Genomic DNA, 19,486 nt, shown 5'->3' with positions numbered 1-19,486 from the left:
GCATATTAATTAAGATTTCCTGAGAGCCAAGAGATAAAAAAATAAAGTTACGTCATCAGTTTCTTCCAGCGCATTAACTTTGATCTTCACTCTAAAAGAGATTTTTATGTTTCCTTTGGCTGGGAAACCCACGCAGTAATGGATGTAGAATACCTGGGCGTTTTGTCAACCCCTTTCACTGTAGTAGCAATAACATTGTAATGCGCTCGTTATTCATAATAGGAAAGGAGCAAAAGGGAGGCCAGACATGAGAAGCATGGTCATTTGGGCAACTTCACCAGGAAGCTGCAGTTTCACACTCCCCAGGGAACCACTAGGCCATTCCCCGCAAAACCCTGGGGGAGAGGGTCCAACAAAGGGGACATATATGCACGCACAGTGAAGTTAGGGTGACCAGGGAAGGTTCCTGTCAATCTAGCCTAGGGAACCATGGGTTGGCCAGAGTGGGCAGGGCCACTGCACGTCAGCCACAATGTGGGGATACATAATCCTTCAGGCATAGGCATTCTCTCTCCCTTCTGTTGCTCTCTGGCTCCTTTGGCTTTGCTTCTGTCCCTGCTTCCTCCACAGCCTGGAGCCCTGCAAACCCCACATGCAATGGGCTGATGGACTGCAGCTGGAAACACAAACTTAAGGAGCCTGATGCTGGACTGAACTGCATCAACATGGAACAGAAACTCTGGACGCTGGCTCGAATTCCAGCCCTAATAAAAGCCACAGCTACTCGTCTTCCTCGGAGGGACAAAGGGAAATGGGACCGCAACTCAGGGATTTAATTCCACACAAATAAAAATCACTCGCTCTCCTGTGTGGGTCTCAGAAAATTCCTTTTATTGGGATATCACAAGAATTCCACTCCCATGAACAACAGGTGGGGATGGGGACCTCTCCTCACCGATAACAGCTGCCACTATTCCAGGAGCAGAGATGAGAGGTGGATGTCCACTGGTTGACCCCTTAGGCTTGCATGCTGCCATTCCTCTTTCTCCTCCATCATTGGTCTATTAAATGATTTATTTCAGGCATTCCAAAGGATGAAAGGAAAACCAAACACAAATTATTCTTACACTTGCACAGCATGCTCAGATATAGAAATATTTCCAAGGGAATTTTCTCACTTGATATTTACCATAACCCTTTGAGATACTATTTCATCGTATATTAGAAAGCTGAGAGTCAGAAAAGTCTAATAATTTTTCCTTGGTCATGTAAATAAATGACAGAATCAGAACTAGAGTATACGTCTTCTGGCTTTTAGAACAGTATTCTTTCCCCTGTGCCACTCTTCTATGCAACCTTTCAATCTTGCATCCATTCATTCATTTACTAACCAAATATTTCCTAAGCACCCAGTGAGGGTCAGAAGAAACTATGCAAGCCTAGCCAGCATGGCTCAGTGATTGAGCGGCAACCTATGAACCAAGAGTTCATGGTTCAGTTCCCAGTCAGGGCACATGCCCAGGTTGTGGGCTTGATCCCCGGTGTGGGGCATGCAGGAGGCAGCCAATCAGTGATTTTCTCCCATCAATGATGTTTCTATCTCCCTCTCCCTTCCTCTCTGAAATCAATAAAGACATATTTGATTTTTTTTTTTTAAAAAAGAGAGGCTATGCAAAAAAAAAAAAAAAGAAAGAATAACTATAATAACATTTATGTAAAAGGTCCATAAAATACAAATCTGTAGAAACACAAAATAAAGTAGTGGTTGCCTGAGGCTTGGCGTTAGGTAGGGGCTGGGTGGGTGGGCAGAACGGAAGTGACTGCTCCTGAGTTCAGGGTTTCTTTGGGAGGTAAAGAAAACGTGTGTTCTTTAACTGCTGAAAATGTTAAGAATTCTCTTAATAAAGGATTCTCTTAATAAAGAATTCTCTTATTTTTTTTTTAAATATATTTTATTGATATTTTACAGAGAGGAAGGGAGAAGGATAGAGAGCTAGAAACATCGATGAGAGAGAAACATCGATCAGCTGCCTCCTGCACACTCCCCACTGGGGATATGCCCGCAACCAAGGTACATGCCCTTGACCGGAATCGAACCCGGGACCCTTCAGTCCGCAGGCCGATGCTCTATCCACTGAGCCAAACCGGTTTCGGCAAGAATTCTCTTAATGAAACGTGAAGTGACCTGACTTCATTAATTCTGACACCAGACCATGACTTCAGAAGTATTAATGTTGAAATGTGGATGCAAACATTTCTATTAACAAAACTGTTGAATGGTGTTCGAGAAATCAAGTAGTTTTCTTTTACAGATACTTGTCTAAATCCATTCTCTACCCCTCTCCCATTCCGAGAAGTACTTGTACAGACTGATGAAGAAAAAACAAATTTAATCCCTTTTAAAAAACAAATTAGAGCCTATTTACAAAACGTGCAAAGGGATAATGTAAGTAGGTGTTATTGCAGAACTGGTTAAAAGTGAATGCAGTAAGTGACACAATATACCTTTACTTCTGCACCTATGAGTCTTCCCCCATCCCTTTCTGGAAGAAGTTCATTTTCAGAGCATGGACTATAACGCAGCCACAGAAACAAAGAAGTTTGCTAATTCTTTATATTTGCAGATGTTGAGACAATATTTTTTTGAGAGCTGAGGTTACCTCTAGCAGCAAAACCAGAGGCAGCAGCAGCCAGAATGCTCCAGTAATTGAATACAGTACATGCCCACCTCGCTTTTAGCATGTTCTTTATTATCATCTTCTAGAAGTTGTAGGCATCGATTTCATGTGATTATCTGTCTTCTTAAAGAAACTGCATCTCCCACACTCATGTCATCTGAAGTTCCTTCACCCATTGCCTCTATGTTTGAAATGCCACACCTGACACTGTCATGATGAGATTAGAAGTGGCAGTGGTAGAATTGCTACAATTTGGCCAACAGCATTTTCCCTCGTAGAGCGCTCTCTTTTCAGCCTGCCAACTGCACGGATTTCTTCATCTTGAGGGGTTGAGGAGGTCTTTCTAAATCCAGAACGTCTAGTGCTCTTTCACTTAGCATAAGGACAGGAGGTGTTTGTAGTGACAGACATTTAAGGGAAGTTGACTGAATGAGGTAAAGATCTGCTGGTCTTGAAAATGAAATGTCTTCATTATTTCCTGCTATGACAATCCTCTCCGAAACTTGCATAATCACACCAGCATTTGGAACTCTTCTTAGAACTTCTGTTCCGGGGCAGCATTTGATGGGGCTACCCTTACTTCTTCCAGGACCCTCATTTGCTGACTAACACCTGTGGACGCAAAAAGGGCCACTTACTAAACCTCACAAGCTCAGGTGAGGCCTGCATGGTGGCCGTACAAACTCAGAGACCTAAAGTAACCACATAGGATGGTCAGAAATGAAAACTTTCTAACTAAAAGCAGTTCGAGGAGGGTAGTCGTGTGCTAGGGAGGTATTTTTCCCTAACGAAGGTCAATCTTCACCTTAACTGAGCCTGTCGGTTGTCTTTTTGCATCTAAGATAACATACCTGGTAACATACCTCTCAAATATCAAGGAATTCCTTTTTTTCCAGACCCCTCATAGCACAATCACCATGCCGTTAACTGGTTACTATCCTGTGTACCCCCCTATGTAAAAGAAGCATTTGTCTATTGCTTTCACTTTTTATTCAATCCCAGAGGTTTCCCCACTTTGCTTTCTCCTGCCTCCATAATCTACTATCACCAGTGGACTTCATGGAACCCTTTTTTCACATCTTCCCCTTTGACTCTGATGTCTAAAATAAGTGGTAAAACTTCCATTTGGGGATGCATTTTCTTAATCCTTTGAGATTTTGCTTCCCAGCAATTGTGGTCAGTTTAGATAAAATAAACTCATAAAATTCTTTTTTTAAAAAATATATTTTATTGATTTTTTTACAGAGAGGAAGGGAGAGGGATAGAGAGTTAGAAACACCGATGAGAGAGAAACATCGATCAGCTGCCTCCTGCACATGGGGATGTGCCTGCAACCAAGGTACATGCCCTTGATCGGAATCGAACCTGGGACCCCTCAGTCTGCAGGCCGACGTTCCATCCACTGAGCCAAACCAGCTAGGGCACACTCATAAAATTCTTACAGATTTGGACATGTCTTACGTTGACATTTATTTGGACCACCTTGCAGACCCAGACCCGTGCTAGGTACTAGCAGGGGCCATTGTGTTCCATTGGCTCTTTGTTTGGCATCAGGTGAACCTGGGTGAGTTTTGGTGTGGGGGTTTTTTGTTTGTTTGTTTGTTTTTTGGGGGGTTGCTTTTTTATTTGTTTGTTTGTTTTTAAAGAATAGTTAATTGTTTTGTTTTTCTCTAGAGAGAGAGAGGGGAAGGGAGAGGGATATAGAGAGAAGGACATTGATGTGAGAGCGCAACATCTATGGGCTGCCTCCTGCACGCCTTCTACCAGGGATTGAGCCCAAAACTTGGGTGCATGGGACGATGCCCAACCAACTGAGCCACACTGGCCAGGGTTTGAGGAGGTTGGAGGAGGTCTTAAGGTGCGAGTTTTATAACTAAATTTCCTGTGCCTCAGCAATGGTTATAGAGGGCCTTGTTTTTAGAGCCATTTCAGCTTCTATCTGAATTAATATCCTTAGTAGTCCTTGTTGGATTAGGCAGGGTGGGAAGCTTTTTTTCTGTCAAAGACTGTTTGGATATTTATAACATCATTTGCAGACGATACAAAATTATCAACTTAAAAATTAGCCTGCTATATTTAATCGAACATTTAATTAGCTCACCCCTAATGCCTTGGCAGGGCCAGACCAAATGATTTCGTAGGCCTTATATGGCTGGACGATCCACACCCCTGGAACCAGTAGGAGGTAAGCACATTCCCATAGTTAGGTTCTGGCGTTTAGACATAAAATTCCTTTCTCAATATTCATTTCCCTGATTTAAGGTATGAGATCCTGATTTTATTTGAGCTGTTCTTTGTTTTTGTTTTTAATCCTCAAGGTGGAACTAAGGGTTAAGGGTTGACAGAACCCAAGCGAAGGCATGACGAGAGGAAAATGGGTGCCTGGTTTTTAACTTTGGCTTTTTAATTGGAATCGCTTTCTGAGAGTCTGAACAAATACCTTTTGCTGGATAAATGAGAGCCTGAGCTCACTTGTCTCTGAAGACAGGGGGCCTGTCCTCCAGCCTGAGTCTCGGGTATTCTTAGGTGACTAAGAATCTTTGTGGAGCTGTCAGGGGGCATGCCCCATGACGTGCAGGAGCCCCACAGGGAATTCCAACCCAAGTAATTAATTACGTGACTCATCTGGGGACATGCACACCCAACTAAGTTGCCCCAGAGGGAATCTTCTGTACAAATGGTAGGGATATCTAATCAACCAATGTCTGTTTTTAAATCAGAACCTGTTCCCTTCCAACTAGGGGATGTTATGGGGCAATATATATTTTTGCTAATCAAATATGCCCCAACTCACTTGATAAGGCAAGATTTTCTTAAACCTAATGATGTTTATACATCCTTTTCCCAGAAAAGCGAAATGTATTTAGAAGTAAACAAATAAGATACTGACCAAATTGGGAAAATATTGATTTTTAAAGAAACATTTCTCCACAAGAGGAACTTAACATTTGTTACAGGGCATTCCAATGCAACTTCAGGCCTTTTCCAGTCGCCAATATAACTTTATGCATGAGCTGAAACTAAGCCCAATACACAAGATCACTTTTTAAAAGGGGCTTAAAATTCCATGTATGAGCTCCTGTAATTCTCCTCTCTTTGTAGTAAAGAAACTCAATAGGAAAGGATGGAAGATTTGTACACAATCTCATAGCTATAAGTCTTCTCAAACATCCTGTTATTCAAAATTTACATAACCAATTATTTGCTATTCCTGTGGACTGCCAATATTTGTCAATAATAGATTTATGTAATGCCTTTTTCAGCATTTCTGAAAAAAAGAAGTACCTCTTTGCTTTCACCTGAGAAGATTACGAGTTTACATGGATATACAGAATCACACCTATTTCTCTTAGATACTAAAAGCTGATTTAAATAATATTAAATTTTCTAGAGATTTCACTCTGACCCAATATGTGAATGAATTACTTTTATGTTCTAGGACATTACTAGACTCCTAAAAGGATACAATTTACCTATTACAATCAATTGAGCCACACAAGCAGGGGTATGGCACTAAATCTTATCTCTTCCCTTGCCAGCCTTCTCTACCCCACCCCTTCTCTCTCCCCTCCTTCTCTCTCTTCCTTTCTCCTCTTCTCTTTTCTTCTTCTTCCTCTCCTCCTCCTCCTCCTCCTTTTCCTCTCCTCCTCCTCCTTTTCTTCCTCCTCCTCCTCCTCCTCCTCCTTCTCCTCCTCTCCCTCCTTTCTCTCTGTCTCTCTGAGTAAGGTCCTGAAAGAGCAAAGAAACAGAAAGTATTTTAGGTTGGATTTTCCCCTTGAAAATATGGTAGACATCCCAACTGTTCCTCACATTTTCTCTTCATGGAACACAGGAAAACTGTACTTCCTTGCCCCATTGAAGTTAGGCATGGCCATGTGACCATTCTGACCAGTTAAATCTAAGTGGAAGAAACATGTGTCATTGCAAGTGGAAGGATTTAAGACATGTTGTCATATCCTGTTGGTGTTGAGATGGCAGCATTATAGGTGGAAGGATTTCCATCAGTCTGGGTTTCTGAGTATCCGAGATGAGCAGAGCCCCCATGCTAACATGTACTGGACATGTAAAATAAGTGAGAAATAACTTCTCTTGTAATCAGCCACTGAAAGAGATCGAGATATTGTTTTGTTACTGCAGCATAACTTAGTCCAACCTGACTAATACATAAGGAATGTTGTGGGGAGAGGGATTTAATGCCCTTTAAAATCCCTTTCCAACCTCAGATAATGAATTCAATTTTGCTATAGGCAAAACTGTGATTCAATATGCTATTTAGACAACTCGTAATCACAGAGATTCTCAGAATCCTTCTTTGATGGAAAGCACTGCTTTCTCCTTGAACACAATGTAAACAATGCATTCAGCAGGATGAGGTCAGGTTATGGCATGAGGCCGACCACTTTGAGATCCAGCAACTGGAGCACACTCGGGAGTCACATAATGGGGACAACAGCTCCAGACTGGATGATGGATGGGAGTCTGACACCCTACCTACCAGAGAGAGTCTGTGCTCTTGGAAGGGGAAATGGAAAGGACCCTTCTCCTAGCAGATGCCAATAAAATGTTTTGAACAAGCCAACAGCCCCTACCCCCACCCCCGCCCCCGCCACACACACACACACAAGCATACACACTCCACCACACATACTTACTTAGTATGGATCTTAAAACTGGCAAAGGAAGTCAGGCTAAGGCCTGATATGTCTGAGCTTGAGAAACTAGAGATTTTGATCCTGATAAGGCTTACCTAACCACCTAACCTTTTTTTTTTCTCCTCATCTCCAGGCTTTGCCCACAAGTAAATGATCAAATCCAGGGAATCTTCAAAAGTCAAAGGACTGATGAAGAGTAGATGCTGCTTCCGGCCACAGTGGGCAGGGCTCTCCTCATAGACTCTGCCTTTAAATTCCAAAAAATATCCTCTTGGATATTGCTCATGAAGTTAAAGAGAAGGCATTTCTTGTTGTGGAGTGTTTAACTCCTGGAAAAGTCACCAGCCCTTTTCCCAGGCCAGAGAGATGGTCCCATAAGAAAGTAGATCAAATTGCTTAACCCTGGTTAATTCTGCTTTCCCACAATAAAATAATAATAATATGGAATGGTATGGCCTGAATGTCCAGGTTGTAGTAGCCTGTGATTACAAATTAAAAATCTCAAAATTCTGAAGCCCCATCTGCTCATGTAAACAGAGCAGGCTCTTGAAGAGTTTACTTCCTCGAGTGTTTTTGAGAATCCCAAAAGAGTGTCTCCATAGGTGTACCTGTGAACCGACCTTAGCCATCAGGGCTGGCGAGCCAGCTGCTGCAAGGTCCAACAGCTGCCCAGTGATGATGAGAATGGGACTCTCCTCACCAGGTCTTGGTGCCAACTTGCTGCAGCCAAAAGATGTTACAAAATCACATTCTCCCTTTATAGGGTGTTTGGGCCCAAAGGATTACAGAGTTCAGTGAAACAGCTTTCCCAGTTTACATTCAGAGCAATTCTTGGCCCAGGGTGTCCATGTGCCTCCATAGTGATTGGTTTGGGGCAGCTTCTGGTAGCATGAGACCAGAATCCACATGTCATGAGGGTTGGGGGCTTAGGGGCAGCTCTCAGCTCTAAGTCCAAAAGCCAGAGCGTTGTGTAGTACTTTACAAAGTACTTCCACAGTTTTTTAAATATGTTTTTATTGATTTCAGAGAGGAAAGGAGGGGGGGGGAGAGAGAAACATCAATGATGAGAATCATTAATCGGCTGCCTCCTGCACGCCCCCTACTGGGGACCGAGCCCACAACTGGGGCGGGCATGTTCAGGGATGACCATGACTGCCAGGGTGTAGCACTTTGGGATCTCAACCAGAAGCTTGTCTGGGAGGTTACTAGGGCCCCCTTCAGCAGGCTCTGAACACTGATTGTTGTTGCCCCGATCCTGTAAATCTGTGGAAAGTTCTGCACATCTTCTCAGTCTCCCAACCTATTATCAACTTTCCTGAATTTAGATAACTTCCCTCAGGGAAAAGCTGTCCCCCACGCTAGGCTCACTTCTCTGGATTCCGGCTCCCATATCTCGACCCTGTAATTATGCCTGTCTTGCTATCTCTCCAATATCTTCAAACAGGTGTGGGGTGTTTTTTTAAGTTTCATTTAAAATCCTCCTTCAGCCCAGTCGTTGTGGCTCAGCAGTTGAGCGTCGGCCTATGAACCAGGAGCTCACGGTTCGATTCCCAGGCAGGGCACATGCTCAGGTTGCAGGCTCAATCTCCAGTAGGGTGTGTGCAGAAAGTAGCCTATCAATGATTCTCTCACATCATTGATGTTTCTCTCTCTCTCTCCCTCTCCCTTCCTCTCTGAAATCAATAATAAAATGAAATAAAAAACATCCTTCATGCAAACGAGTGAAGAGGAAAATCCTTCTGCGCATTCACCAGCTCCCCAGCAGCTGCAGAAAAATCACTGGACTCTGCCACTGGAAGGAAAGACAGACCTACCACGCAGGTCTGTAAAGTCTGAGTGAGACAACCTCGAAGACATGCTCAGTGAATTCCGTAGTTTTCCTCTTTGTTCCAGACTCTGAAAAGTTCAGAGCCAAATACTAATCCTTCTAACAACTTACGATTCAGAACCTTATCATCTGTCCTTTGTGGAACAATCTTAGTTCAACTTCATGCATCTGTGTTCCAAGGGTTTCCCCTAGTTTCCTTACATCTTGTTGTATTGCATGTATCTTTATAAGCCACTCTAAATCACTTTGATAGGAGGTGGAACGTAACTGAGTTGTGAGTATTCATTATATTTTCTGGACTCTAGTTCCTTATCATATGCAGGATTTGCAAATACTTACACCCAGACGATGGCCTGTCTTTTGAAGAGAAGAAGAGTTTCACTTTAATGAAGCTCAAATAATCAATTTGTTTCTTCTATAGCCTCTGCTTTTGGTGTCATATCTCAGAAATATTTGGCTAACTCCAAGTCACAAATGTTTTTGCTCAGGTTTTCTTTTTTTCTTTGTTGTTGTTGTTTTATTTTATTAAATCTTTATTGCTGAAAGTATTAGAGTCCCCTTTTTCCCCATTGAACCCTTCTAGCCTGCCCCCACCCCCTGCCCCAGGTCTTCATCATCCTATTGTCTGTGTCCATGGATTAACACACCTTTGAAATGCCTCTTTTTTTAGACCCCTCATAAGTTAACCACCCTCAAGTGAGCACATAATTTTAGCTATCCTGTAATGCCATTCTAGAGATTTCCCCGCCTTACTTCCTCTTACTTTCACATAATCTTCTTTACATTCCTCCATTAGTTCCAACTGTATTTAAAGGGAAGCAGACTTCCCTACCAGACTCCAGTTGGAAGGCAGTTCCCGCCTGAGTCCTTGTTGGTGGGTAGGTGCCTTAGGACATGGCCGCCAACAGGCCCGGAGGAAGCGGGAGGTGCAAGAGGACCAAGTTCAGCAAAAAAACAACTTCAGGTTCTTATCGAGGCCTTTGAAAAGGACCCATACCCAGACATCACTGTCCGAGAAGAACTAGCCAAGCAAATTCAGATTCCTCAGTCCAGAATCCAGGTATGGTTTCAGAACCGGAGAGGTAGACAATCAAAGGTCCCCCAGAGGAGGCCCCGTCCAGAGGGAGACACTGCGGCTCCCAGATCCTGCCAGGGTGCATTCCCTCCCCCTCCTCCCCCTCCTCCCCCTCCTCCCCCCACCATGGCCTCCAGGGCCTTCCCTCTCCCCGCACCCCCCCCCCCCCCACGTGGCTCCTGCATCAAAACTCTCCAGAGCTTTGCGGACCGATTCTCCTGGGTGGCGGAGCATGCTTCTAGGCCAGCACTCCTCTGGGGGCACGCTGGTGTCCTGGAGATGTGGCCTCTCCCGACCTGGAGACTCCAGCCAAGGCACTGGGGGAACCTTCCGGGAGTTTCCATCACTCTTCAGCTATGGGTGCATTTCCTGCTCCCCAACAGCCTTCCAGGTAGAAGCTGGTGGCATAGACACTCATCTGGGGGAATCCCAGGGCGCTCATATATGGGGACTGGGCCCTGCAAGGGCAGGGGCAGAGTTTTCCTTCTGATGGGCAGCAGCCATGCGGGGGGGAGGGGGGCTGGCAGCCTCTACTTGCTCCCCAGCAGCCACTGTCACAGCACCCTGGAGCCCAGAAGCAGCCACCCCCGCCCCCTTCAGCCCAGGAACACTGGCTGGATCCTGCTGAGGCCAGATGCCTTAAGGAGGAGGAGGACCCCTAGCTGTTTGGCTCAGTGGACAGACTGCGGACTGAACGGTCCCAGGTTTGATTTCGGTCAAGGGCTTGTACTTCGGTTGCAGACTCAGTCTTGTGGGAGGCAACTAATTGATGTGTCTCTCTCACACTGAAGTTTCTCTCTGACTCCTGCTCAGGTTTTCTTTGAGAGGTTTTATAGTATAGATCAGGGGTGGGCAAACTTTTTGACTCGAGGGCCACAATGGGTTCTTAAACTGGACCGGAGGGCCGGAACAAAAGCATGGATGGAGTGTTTGTGTGAACTAATATAAATTCAAAGTAAACATCATTACATAAAAGGGTATGGTCTTTTTTTTTTTTATTTCAATAGTTTTATTCATTTCAAACTGTGCTCTGATACTGTGCTCTCCAGGGGCGTGTCTCCCTACATCACCACGATAACATGTCTACGCATTCCCAGGGTGATGTCGGGAGACGCGTCCGCGGGCATTACAAGAAGCCTCTGGAAGATTGAGAGGTTGTTCCTTCTACTGAATGGGCGAATATAAATCTGCCCACTCAGAAGAAGGAGCTGCGGCTGTGTTTCCTGACGTTACCATGTTAACACTGCTGCTGGTGAAGGAGCGGAGGGGAGAGCAAGAGAACCCTCCACTCTTTCGGCTCCGCGGGCCGGATAGAACAGCTGAACGGGCCGGATCCGGCCCGCGGGCCGTAGTTTGCCCACGGCTGGTATAGATTATACATTTACCAGTAGATTCATGATCCATTTTGAGTTAATTTTTACATATGGAATAAGGTATGGGTTCATTCATTTTTGCCTCCTATGCTATCTAATTATTTCAGCACCATTTCTTGAAAAGGTTATTCTAGCTCCACTGAATCACCTTTGCACCTTTGTGAAAAACCAATTGCCCATACATGTGTGGGTCTTTTCCTGGACTTTGTTATGTTCCACTGATTGATCTATTTTTACACTAATACCACACTTTCTTGATTGCCATAGTCTTATATAAATCTTAAAAATCAAATATTAATCCTCCAGTTTGGTTCTTTGTCAAAGTTATTTTGGCTATTTTAGGTCTGTTGCGTTTTAATATGAGTTTTAAAGTGAATTTGTTCATTTCTACCTTAATAAGGTTGCTGAAGTTTTTATTGTGATTGCATGGAATTTGTCGATCAGTTTAGAGAGGATGGACATCTTGGTAATACTGAGACTTCCAACCCACGAATATGGCAGTAAAGCTCTTCATTATTCTATCATCTTTCATTGCTCCCAACAACGGTTTACAGTTTCTAATGTGGAGATACCTTTCACATCTTTTGTCCCTAATTTATACCCAAGTATGTAAAATTTTCAATACTATTATAAATAGTCTTTTTTAAAAATGTTGTGGTAAATGGAATTACAATTGATCTGTGTATCTCAAGCTTATATTCTGCTACTAAATGGAGCTTCCTTAATAGTTCTAGTAGCTTTTTGTAAATTCCATCAAATGTTCCCACCTCAATGAGCATGTCACCTCTGAATAAAGGTAGTTTTACTTCTTCATTTCCAATCAGGATGACTTGTGTTTCTTCTTGCATTGACTTGAGGTTTAATGTCCTGGAGGTATAGGAGCCTGAGTTTCAGTGCCAACTCTGCCGTCACTCACGATGTAACCTTTGGCTTTCCCTCTCTGAATACACAAACGGACAACGGCTAGTCCATATATAAAAAAAGAACTCTGATCCACAGTCTGCAGCAACCAGCCTGGGAAGCCAAATCACAACTTCCGTAGCAATCAGGCCCCAAATGGCCAGAACTTGATTACTCGCTGACAGCCTCCCTGATTTTTGTCCCCACTTCCAACTTAGCATGAACAGGAGACAGCCAAATGTGCACCCCTAACCAATCACACAGGATGCCCCGCTTCTAGTTAGCTCTGAACCCGAGTTACTGTAAAGCGATCTGAACGTTCCTCCCCTAGTTTCTAACATGTAGTAAAGCAATACCCTCTGAAAGGGGTTATTGCTCCCCGTTGTAATCCACAGCTTCCTGCCTGTCCCGCCTCTTCCAGTTAAGGCCTGACTCACTGCTCCTGACAATTGGGCTGAACAGAGAGTGTCACCTTTTCTCCTCCCAACCTTCCAGTGAAATAGCGGAGTCATTCTCTCACCATTTGTTCTGCTGCCTCCTGTTGGCAAGGCCCAGGAAAACAAATAAAGGAGCTTTGTTCTCACCTCTGTGAGCCAACCTCAGACACACCCATCTGGAAGACTCACACCATTGGCAGGTAAAACCAGCCTCCTCCTTCATATCCAATGTCTCTTAGAGGTGGTGTTTCTAATTTTAACACTGACTTCAGTGAAGTTGACTTCTCCACTCTTTCTTGAGAGTTGTAGCTAAGTTTTTGTCAGACTAGTCAGAGAAAACCAAGAGACGTGACTAGAAAATCTGATAGAAGAAGGGTGATAGGTAAAATCTCAGAAAATAGGTGATTATAATGGGGAGCATGAAAGCAGAAGATGCCTTGTTTTCAGAGGAGCATAAAAGACTTTCTCTTGCCCAAATGCCGTGGCTCAGTGGTTAAGCATTGACCTATGAACCAAGAGGTCATGGTTCAATTCCCAGTAGGGATATATGCCCGGGTTGCTGGCCTAATCCACAGTAGGGGTGTGTAGGAGGCAGCCGATCGATAATTCTTTCTCATCATTGATAGTTCTATCTCTTTCTCCCTCTTCCTTCCTATCTCTGAAGTCAATAAAGACTTTTTTTTTTAAAGAAAAGACAAAAAAATGGTTGAGTATGTACAGTAAACTAATGCATGATTCTATTTTTTTTCTTTATATTTCTCTGTATTTTTCAAATTTTCTGTATTGGGTAGTTGCTAATTGTATAATGAGAGGGGGAAAAAAAAACTAGTAAAGTAATTTAAACAAACTAGGTCTCAGGCTGAGGGCTTGGAGCAGAAACCAGACGTAGTTAGCCAAGCTCTCTCTAGGAGCCAGGGCATCAGCATCAGTCTGCTGTTTCTGAAATTGGAAAAACTGAACTGCTAAGCTTCCGGTTCCTTTCAGAGTAAGGTGGGGAGAAAGGATGCAAGCAGCCCAGGCCAGGCTTCTGGCTCCTTACAGCTCAGGGAAGGTCACCCTGAAAGGGGCCTGGAAAGAGAACACTCATTTACTAGTTGGTCATGAAGACAAATACTTGATCCAGGTATAATCTAGATCCTGGAGTGGACAGAACCCAAAAAGGGACGGCCTCAAAAGAGGGCTCATGCACTTTCCTGAGCGAGGCTCAGGCACTGTCCTCTGCATGTGTGTACTCTTAACCTATAATGGAAACTTGTGCCCATTGTAATTTGTGGTGTAATCAAGATCTCTGACTCAAGCATGTGGGAACCTGAAATAAGGAAGAAAACCGAGGTACAGAGAGGACATTGCTCAAGCCAATAAGGTGAAAGTTAGGATGGCTAAAGCCCCTCCCCCAGTCACAGTCACTTCATGTGGAGGGTAGAATCATGAGATCAGAGATGTGAGTGAACGAAGAGATAAGATCTGGGAAGGTATTCCGTAGGAGAGAGAAGTCCTGGGTCCCCACTTTCATTCTTCTTCCCCAAAGGCGCAAGTGGTCCCTAGACAATAGGAGATTCAAGCTCATCCCCATTGTTGTTTCTGTTCCTGAAGCATTTTTCAACACCAACCAAATATCATGCAAAGGAAATTTTATTCGTGGAATACAATTTTATCATACAGGATTCCACAGCACAGCTGGAAGATACACAAGTATGGGGTGGGGAGTTGGTGGGGTGGTCAGTAATTGTGAGGCACATCTGTAATTTTTCATTGGAACTTCTTCCACAGCTCCCACTTAGTAACCATTGTTTCCATTTACAAAACCATTGTAGCAGTCAGTAAATATGTCCTTAATTTAATAAAAGTGACTACACACCCCAGCCACTCGTCCAGAAGTCACAGTTTGTTCACTGTTTGAAAACATATAATGTGCCCTAGTCATAAATATTATCTAGGAATTTTTAAAGACATGCACAAGTACAAAAATAAATAGATTAAATAGCAGAAATAAATTAATTAATTAACAAATAAATATATCCAACAGTACAAACGACATCACTAAAATCTTATAAACCCATGGTGTAGATTAAGAAATGAAAACAACCACAATAAGGAAATAAATATTAAATAAATAATATACACAGTGACCAGCACTAAATGATGAAGCAAAGAGATGGTGGTTTGGGGTCATGTCTCCACAGTTCTCAGGACTGGACTCAGCCGGAAGTACTGTCAGCGGTATCATCACTTTGTTCCTATCTTGCCTCCTCCATCCATTGCAGGAGAATGTCTAGCTCTCCCACAGCTTTCACCACCACTTCCTGAAGTTTAAGCTGAAAGACACACCGTTATGTAATGAGCAAATAAAAACGAGACAGCATGTGCCCCAAAATTAATCCTCTTTTTTCATTGGCAGTTCTGTTGGGGATCACAAGCAGAGCATTCTTTTCAAGATGGAAGAGCTTGAAAGAGGTTATGGAACTTCAAGATCTCACAAGAGAAAGGAACATCATTGAGTCCATCACCCTGGTCTTAAATAGGGAAACTAAGGCCCAAAGGGGTAGCAGAATTAGGACTATAGCCCAAGCCTCTTGCATCACAGAGATCAAAGTAATGAGGCTGTGTTTTTTAAAGGTGTGTGTGTATGCGGGCGTGTGCACACATGAACACGGGTTGCTTACTCTGCATACTTCAATTGAACAAATATGTATTGTGCTAAGCACTGGGCTGGCTCGGGATCCAGAGATGATTTGTACATCCACTACCCACAGGGCCTTTACAGTCTAGTGCGGGAGACAAGCAGAAGTAGGCAGTTAAAATGCAGTGTGGTGCCCAGGCGGCATGGCTCAGTGGTTGAGTGTCGACCTATGAACCAGGAGGTCACTGTTCGATTCCCGGTCAGGGCACATGCAGGCTTAATCCCCAGTGTGAGGTGTGCAGGAGGCAGCAGATCAATGATTCTCTCTCATCATTGATGCTTCTATCACTCTCTCCCTCTCCCTTCCTTTCTGGAATCAATAAAAATATATTTTTTAAAAATGTAGTGTGGTGAATAAATGATGGAATCCACACAGGACAACAGTAGCAGCACTTAACTCAGAGAGGTAGCAGTACCTCCTTAGAGGTGATGTGTAGGCTGCGTCTTAAAGGATGCGTAGAATTAGTCAGTGAGGCGTGGACTCCAGGCCTTCCTGGCAGATGTGCAAAGGTGTGAGGTGAGAAACAGCATGGGGTGGGCACCAGTGAAATTGTGAGTGACTGTTTTTGAGGGCGTGCATGAGTGCATGCATGGTTGGAAGACTATAGCCTCTTGTTCGTGCACCTGGAAGATGTGTTTTTAAAAGGCCATTCCCTTTTCATTCTTAAAGCATTTTTCAGAGAAAGCACCCTTCTAAAGCCCACTTGGGTGTTCCTGGGGTACAGCAGAGGGACAGGCCACATGACTTCAGAGAGCTATTAACCTGAGGGCTACAGGATTTCTCCCAGTATGAATACCCATCCCACTCATTTATGATCTCAGTTCTAAAAAACACACTCATCCCAACCAAGGCCAAAATTGCATATACCTCTTTGAAGTGACTCAGAATCTGGTTGAATTTCTCCACTGCTTCCTCCCCACAAAGGCATGTCATATGGGCATGCTGAAAAGAAGACCAAAGAATGATAGGTTTTATAAATATTCTGCTTATCTGCCATTAACAAGAAGTAGGTGGGAATTCTACTCTTTATATAGGTACTCCTTTCTCGTAGACCAGTGGTCAGCAAACTCAGTCAACAGAGCCAAATATCAACAGTACAACGATTGAAATTTCTTTTGAGAGCCAAATTTTTTAAACTTAAACTTCTTCTAATGCCACTTCTTCAAAATAGACTCGCCCAGGCCGTGGTATTTTACATCACAGAGATCAAAGTAATGAGGCTGTGTTTTTTAAAGGTGTGTGTGTGTGCGGGCGCGCACACACATGCACACGGGAAGAGCCACAGTCAAGGGGCCAAAGAGCCGCGTGTGGCTCGCGAGTCGTGGTTTGCCGACCACTGTTGTAGACAAGTCTTATCAGACCTCATCATTTGAGATCATTAACCTAGTCATCAGTAGAACAGAAAACCAGCTTTTTAGGCTCAAATACAGAGCTCACTGCTTCTTTTTAGAAACAGGTAACAATGAAGGAATTTGTGATCACAGTGTCATCTAGCCTGTACTCCCTATTCACCTCTAGTCTGCCCCCCTCACAGAGAGTCCCCATGGAAAGAAAGAATTGGATTCCTAGATCCTACTGAGGCCCTATCTTGATATTGAGTCCAATGGCCTAATGACTAGCTGCCTGGACCCCCGATGTACTAGTATACACACCGTCAGATAACCTCACCTTAATTTCATGGATAAAAGATAATTGTCATTAACATCAAATAACTAGCATTTTATAGTTCTTTAGACTTTTTAGGTAGAGCATATACCCAAAAGTCAATAAAACTGAGTTCTCATTACCTAGTCACATGGCTCAACACAGACTATTAGAACTTTTGGACTCAGTTTTTCCATCTTTTAAATGGGAGTAAAAAAGGAGCTTGGTTACTAAGTCATTGAAGCTGTGTGCTAAGATTAATTTTTTACCCAAGACTCTTACTCACACAGAGCCGGAGGTCCTTCTTGATAGTAAGAAAAGAGTTGGCGAGACTGCTGAGCTTCCGGAGGATATGGTGGTCAGGGGTCTGGTAGTTTTTGAATACCGTGCCCAGGTAGAGTCTCAGTATATGGCGAAGGAGGCAGCACTGATCTGTAGGCTACAAAGAAGACTAGTATGTTGGTGGGGAGAAGGTGTCCAGGGACAAGACTCAGAGTGATCGAGATGCCCCTGGTTTACATTTCCTCCCAGAACTCCTATGGGCCAAGCACATACCTTTGTGTCTTGCAAAAACTCAGTTTTCAAGATTCTGAGGTCCATGATTTCATCTTTGGCTTGCTAAACAGCAAAAGACAAGAAAATGACAGGTCAGTGATGGCTGTCAGGGTCTTAGACATAGAGACCTCTTACCCCCTCCTTGCCATGACCCTTGGACAGCGTCCCTTTCCAAAACACTTTTAAATTATGAACTACAGATGTTTCCTGGGAATGCATCCTCCTGGTAAGGAGTCCCCAACCTGTCTCTTTTTATGGTCACACTATTGGGGGACAGAAAAAGACAAGTAGAGAAGGGAGAAGCAGCCACACATTGGGAGGGTGCCTCCCTCACATACCACTCTGTCCCTTATCTGAGAAAATCCATTTTGCATTTCTTGAAGGTTTGTGGTGATCATACAGCTTCCCAAATGGAGTGTCTTTAGCCCAGCAGAAGGTGTCCAGAAGAGAGAAAACACAGCCAAGAAAAGGCAGAGGGGGAGCCAAGAACTTTTCATCTTGTGCCAGAATCTGGAAACCACAGGAGCTAGGAATTCAAAGGAAAGAGCATGACTTACTGATTTCCCATCTCATGCTTTAAGAAGCCAATCTAGTCACCAGGGACGCGCCTTCCCCAGATGTCTCTTGGGGGTGAAACCTCATAGCTTTATCTGATTTCTGACAGTCGGATGCATTCATCTAACTTACTAAGGAAAACTGCTGAGCCGCCTCAAAGAGTAGCTTCCAGGTGCTTGTTCAAAGTCTGAGTGTGAGTTGGTGCTACAGGTCCCAGCTCTTTTATTCTGTCCCAATCCCAACCCCATCATCATTGCCCAGCAGGTAAGGCCTGGAGCAGCAGGCACTTGTAGTTAGTAGATAGAGGATGACATCTCAGGGAAAATGTCAAAACTTGTTTGGGTGAGTTGACGTATATCATCTTCCCTTCCAGAATGCCAGTGTAGCTCAGCTGTTGCTGAGACACCAAAAACACTTGGAGAAAATTGTCTTTATTTTATGGCCACCTCAGGGCAGAGAAGCTTAGTTCTGTTTGGCATTTGTCTAAGATCAGATTGGTTATTTGGGGATAGCAGATTTATTTCAGCCCCAAAGGCAAATAGAAAGTCAATGACTTCGTAATAATTCTACTGCCAGGGAAAGGCAAGATCTGATAGGCAATCATCCCAAGTCCACCTAACACTTCTCCACCCTCCTGAGCTGTTGACTCCCCAGCGTCCTCTGCAGGAAGATTTTAGTTAGGCACAACTGGGATGAATCCAAGAGCACACTCTTTCCTGGCCCTTTAACTCCTGGTGAAGATCAAGTATGATCTCAAACACAGAGGAAAAAGGCAGAAGAAAACTGATTTCTTCTTGGGGTGAGCCTTGCTCTGTAGTGGCACTTTGTAATGTGTTTTTTTTTTTAATATATTTTATTGATTTTTTACAGAAAGGAAGAGAGAGGGATAGAGAGTTAGAAACATCGATGAGAGAGAAACATCGATCAGCTGCCTCCTGCACACCTCCTACTGGGGATGTGCCCGCAACCAAGGTACATGCCCTTGACCGGAATCGAACCTGGGACCTTTCAGTCTGCAGGCCGACACTCTATCCACTGAGCCAAACCGGTTAGGGCGGCACTTTGTAATGTTTGCTTAGTTTTACGATGAAATAATAATTGGCTGGGATTAGAGTGAAGAAGCACTTACTTCAGGCACAAAATTTTAGGGAGCACCAAAAGTCTCAGA

At 43.8% G+C, this 19,486-nt stretch overlaps 1 protein-coding gene and 1 pseudogene across 2 annotated transcripts; both read right to left on the bottom strand.

The window, feature by feature from the left end:
• Positions 1 to 2,602: 2,602 nt before the first annotated feature.
• LOC308237239 (mitochondrial fission factor-like) lies at positions 2,603 to 3,287 on the bottom strand (annotated as a pseudogene). Its single transcript has 2 exons — positions 3,257 to 3,287; positions 2,603 to 3,162 (listed from the first exon to the last, which is right to left on the bottom strand). The product of its transcript is annotated as a mitochondrial fission factor-like (transcript).
• Positions 3,288 to 15,120: 11,833 nt separating this feature from the next.
• IL20 (interleukin 20) lies at positions 15,121 to 18,260 on the bottom strand (the record flags this gene model as incomplete). The annotated part of the gene is made up of 5 exons (XM_080648419.1): positions 15,121 to 15,198; positions 16,432 to 16,506; positions 17,495 to 17,647; positions 17,764 to 17,826; positions 18,102 to 18,260. 5 exons carry the CDS (start codon positions 18,258 to 18,260, stop codon positions 15,121 to 15,123), a joined length of 528 nt encoding a protein of 175 aa, XP_080504545.1.
• Positions 18,261 to 19,486: the final 1,226 nt, after the last annotated feature.

The sequence above is a fragment of the Plecotus auritus genome, assembly GCF_963455305.1.
Source record: "Plecotus auritus genome assembly, chromosome: 12".
Taxonomy (NCBI): domain Eukaryota; kingdom Metazoa; phylum Chordata; class Mammalia; order Chiroptera; family Vespertilionidae; genus Plecotus; species Plecotus auritus.
This window is presented reverse-complemented; position numbering and strand designations above follow the sequence as displayed.